At 40.5% G+C, this 4,454-nt stretch overlaps 1 protein-coding gene across 1 annotated transcript; it reads left to right on the forward strand.

Moving 5' to 3' along the window:
* The first annotated feature begins 482 nt into the window (after positions 1 to 482).
* Positions 483 to 2,628, forward strand: LOC311130667 (uncharacterized protein). The gene is made up of 4 exons (XM_084163453.1): positions 483 to 566; positions 938 to 1,267; positions 1,778 to 1,947; positions 2,287 to 2,628. The coding sequence occupies exons 1-4, from the start codon at positions 509 to 511 to the stop codon at positions 2,446 to 2,448; spliced, it is 720 nt and encodes a 239-aa protein (XP_084019579.1). The 5' UTR covers positions 483 to 508; the 3' UTR covers positions 2,449 to 2,628.
* The last annotated feature ends 1,826 nt before the right edge of the window (positions 2,629 to 4,454 follow it).

The raw sequence follows: 4,454 nt of genomic DNA on the forward strand, positions 1-4,454 counted from the left end.
CCTGGCAGCCAGAGTGTTGTTGGCTTCAATATCCCATGAGCTACTTTCCACTGTTGTGCCCTTCAGCAAGGCCCTTTTACCCTAGATCTCCAGGGGCTGCTCCCAGCCTGTGATGTGTGTCAAGTTGGGTAATGTAACAGCAAAAAGATAAATAAAGGTAGTATTGAAAAGTGAAAATGATCCAGTGGTCATATGGTGATATTACAGGAAATGGCACCCTGCTGAATGACAGAATGAGTTGAATATTAATCATTTCCCAAGACAAAGTGCAGTACTTTTGTAGGCTACGACAATACACCCATTGACGCTATGATAAGATGATTACACATATCTCAAAAATAGAATTCAATTAAGGATTGTTGTTTAGATTGTGTATAATATTCAGTACTGATGGTTGAGGAGGGAGTGGTTGTTGAGAAGGGGCTTTGAGGACATTGATGCCACTTCCTCTGTCTTTAAAAGTCATAACGACAGAGAGACAGCAGTACCCAGGGGTTAAGTGACGGATATGTTACTGCGCTGGTATCTACTGTTGATCTGTCTCAGTGCATCAACCACAGCAGCAGGTAATAAGACAAACTTTGTTTTTTCTCACATAATTGAATGTAGAATCACCGGTTTGGGCTCTGTTAAGCCTTTTTGCACCAGGAGCAAAGTTTACACTATGTGCAAAGTTTGCACCTGTTTTTTCAGATGGGTATTAAACATTTGGAGACTAAAATGACATAGTAGGGTATAGTGCCCTACTATGTATGTAGATATATATGTAGATAAAATACAATTTGAGCTTTGTTTTTGGTGTTTAACCCTTTCTGGGGGGAAAACGGGTTCAGCCTTTCAGCTATGATGTTTTGTTTTGAGTAGCAAAATCTTAATCTATGTATTACACTGCATCTCCGAATCATGGTTTACCTTTTCGTTCACCTCTTTTCTATAGAAACTATCCTCTGGGTGAATACAGGGGCGCAGTTTACCATGAATTGCTCCACCACTCTAAAAGACCAGGATGGAATGTACCTGTATGTTGGGCTGGACAGGGACAGGGAGGTGTTGTATTACCACCAACGTGACTCCAAGATGACCGCCAGGAAAGGCTACTGGGACAGAGTGAAGACTGAGGGACCTATGGACCAACTGACCATCACCATCATTAACCTGACCATAGAGGACACAGGAGTCTACTGGTGTGTTTACAAAAAAGTCAACAAATCCACGTTTGAAAATGTTATCAACCAAGGCAGAGGCTCTACTCTGGTTGTGGTGAATGGTAGGTGTATGTTTACACTCCAGATGTGATGTGTTTTACTCTTACATTTTAGGCATTTAGCAGACGCTCTTATCCAGAGCAATTAGGGTTAAGTGCCTTGCTCAAGGGCACATCGACAGATTTTTTACCTAGTCGGCTCGGGGATTAGAACCAGTGACCTTTCGGTTACTGGCACAATGCTCTTAACCACTAAGCTACCTGCCTCTTCTAAATGGACAGTCAATTTCACATGCAGACAAAAATTGTGTAATCTAGAATCCAGACTAGTGTTGATCAATCTGTGGTTCATGGACTGGCAGCGGTCCCTGAGGTATTCCAGACCTATTTAGTTAGCTCTCAAGTGTTAGTTTCAATCTAAACAACCATAGCCTGCTAGTCCAGATACAAATAAGCTGAGAAACACTGTTCTTCAGTGGCTTTTCTTTTCTAAAATTCTGTCTCTGATAGTTATTCTGTGTGAGTGCTGCAGCATACTGATTAGATTTCCCCATTTGGTAATGTCTTCCATAGACAATGCCCTACAGCTGCCATGCCCTACAGCTACTGCGGTAACGCTGACCCCCTTTCACCCAGCCGACGAGAAGCCGTGCTTATCTGGCTGGGTAAACATCATTATCATCACCAGCATCTTGACCATCCTGCTGTGTGCTGTCATCTTCCTCATCTGGGTCGCTCCACAGGTGAGTGTGCTGAAGGTTGCCCGGGTGATGGGTCAATCACATGTATCTGTCTAACTCTTTCAAAACATTGTCCTTTATTAACAAGTTGTCCTAGTCCTACTAAACACTTTGGGAGCATAATAACAGTATGCAGATCTACATTTTGTTCTAAACTCTGTCAAAACACAATGTCCTTTCAATGCCAGTCATCGTAGTGACTGAAATGGACAAAGGGCAATTCAGATGCATTATTTTTGAAATCAATGTCCAAGAATAATTAAAGTGGTTGAATTAGTAAAAATGATTGATTGATTGTAGCGCATTAGAAGATATGAATGAAGCAACATTCCTGTTTCACAGGTGAAGAGGTGCTGTAACCAGGGAGGATACACACCCCAGGTCTTTCCTGACTCGATCTATGTAGACATGCGCAAGAATCGCTTTCCTCCACCAGCCACACAGCAGGTAGAATCAGACCCCTATTCTGTGTCTACCAAAGGAGGACGTAGGACTACTGAGTAGCATCTTCAAATGCTTTCTTTGAATATTGCTTCTTTGCTTTCTCAGAATTGAAAAGCCTGTCTAGCTATATTTCACAATTCTATCCTCGGCGCAATACTTAGTGGTTGTATGGTTGTTTGTGTGTGCGTGCGTGTGTGTCGCCACACCGTGCATGCGTGTTTTTAATTAAAATTTCTATGGAAAGTCTTCGTCTTATAATTTTTTTCAATAACAGTACATCAGGTCATAAGATTTATATTGGTTTCAGCTCTAAACAATGCTGTAGGCTGTAGTGTTTTTAGGTCACTGGAAGACTCAACTACAGTACTTTCCGTCCAACCACTCAGGAAGCTGTTTCTGTGCATGGTGTCTGCCACAGTGTCAAAAGAGCGTCAAAGTAAAAACAAGGACATAAGCCATTTTTATATACTGTATTATTTTAGTTGAAAGAGTAGCTTTAACCAAATCAATTATGTCTGTTACTATTGGCCTGAGTACATTGTTTTTATACTGATACGGAGTAATGAGTGCGTCTTGTGGTTGGAAAAACAACTATTAATTTTTACCAAGTGATGTGTGGTCCTCTGTAGCTCAGCTGGTAGAGCACGGCGCTTGTAACGCCAAGGTAGTGGGTTCGATCCCCGGGACCACCCATACACAAAAAAAATATGTATGCACGTGTAGCCGGCGCGGTCTGCTCGTTGCCGACTACTGCGTTGTGTTCCGGTGCACTGAAGACAACACACTGGCGTACTTGAAGGCACTTTATTGTGTACAACTCTCTCAATCTATTCAACATCAAAGAGAGAAAATGTTCTACCCTCGACCAGAATCCGCCTCTCCCAGCCGAATACAATGCAGACTCAGTATAATCACATTCAAAAATACAAGGAATAAAATACAACATCATTGGAAAATAAACATTGCATCTGGTGTATATCTTATGTATGTGTCATATTCATGTTATCTCTGCCAAAAACTCTGAGCTTTTAGCCTTTACATTAATACTGTGCAACATGACATAAACCATCTTTCAAATAGGTAATACATACAGTAATATGCACGAAGCAACATGTAATCCTTCACATTTGAGCTTTTCAGTGCCATTAAACACTAATCAATACATGAAAACATTTTAAATGAACACATTTTTAACCTGATATAGGGAATACATACCTGTTCAACATCAAAGAGAGAAAATGTTCAAAACTCTACCCTCGACCAGAATCCGCCTAACATAAAAAGAACAACGTGGGCTTCGTCACAAGAGGATAGAATGATGATTGCTAACTTACAGCTAAACAGAACACGAGGTTAGCTAAGTTAGCAATTTCTCAACTCTCAAAAATGGCTAAATTCACGACACAGCTTGATTAAATGTACGTACACTCATCATATAATATACATACAAGTTACTATGTGCACTGAAACGTTTTAGTTTTAACAGGTATATCAAGTTTATATCACGCCGAAGTGAATACATACCTCTCCCAGCCGAGTACAATGCAGACTGAGAAAAGCATGACCTCCCTCCGCATATAACCAAACCAACTCTAGAGGGCGCACTTACACAATTAAACTCTCCCAATATCTGTAAACTACACAAAATGCTGAACAATACAATATTTTGGTGAAATCAACTCACAAAATAAAATAAAAAATAGAAAATGAACGGTTGCAAAAATCTGTAATTCTTTGACCTGTTACACACGCATGACTGTAAGTCGCTTTGGATAAAAGCATCTGCTAAATGGCATATTATTTATTATTATTATGTAGTATTTGTCTTACTCTACGAGGCACTGTTTTACATTTTAGTCATTTACCACTCTCACTTATCCAGAGCGACTTACAGTTAGGGCATACATTTTTCATACTGGCCCCCCGTGGGAATCGAACCCACGACCCTGGTGTTGCAAGCGCCATGCTCTACCAACTGAGCTACAGGAGGCCTTCCTAACAGGTATTTTCACTTTGAATACCTGTTAATGTGTAAGGTATTTTTTTGAGGGAGACAAATATAATTA

Source organism: Coregonus lavaretus, assembly GCF_964263955.1.
Source record: "Coregonus lavaretus genome assembly, chromosome: 6".
Taxonomy (NCBI): Eukaryota; Metazoa; Chordata; class Actinopteri; order Salmoniformes; family Salmonidae; genus Coregonus; species Coregonus lavaretus.

Bases quoted from the DNA above. Each gene is read 5' to 3' on its own strand.
- LOC311130667 (XM_084163453.1), top strand. From the start codon at position 509: ATGTTACTGCGCTGGTATCTACTGTTGATCTGTCTCAGTGCATCAACC. The intron at 567-937 runs GTAATAAGACAA...TCTTTTCTATAG, and splicing joins TGCATCAACCACAGCAGCAG to AAACTATCCTCTGGGTGAAT. The intron at 1,268-1,777 runs GTAGGTGTATGT...TGTCTTCCATAG, and splicing joins TACTCTGGTTGTGGTGAATG to ACAATGCCCTACAGCTGCCA.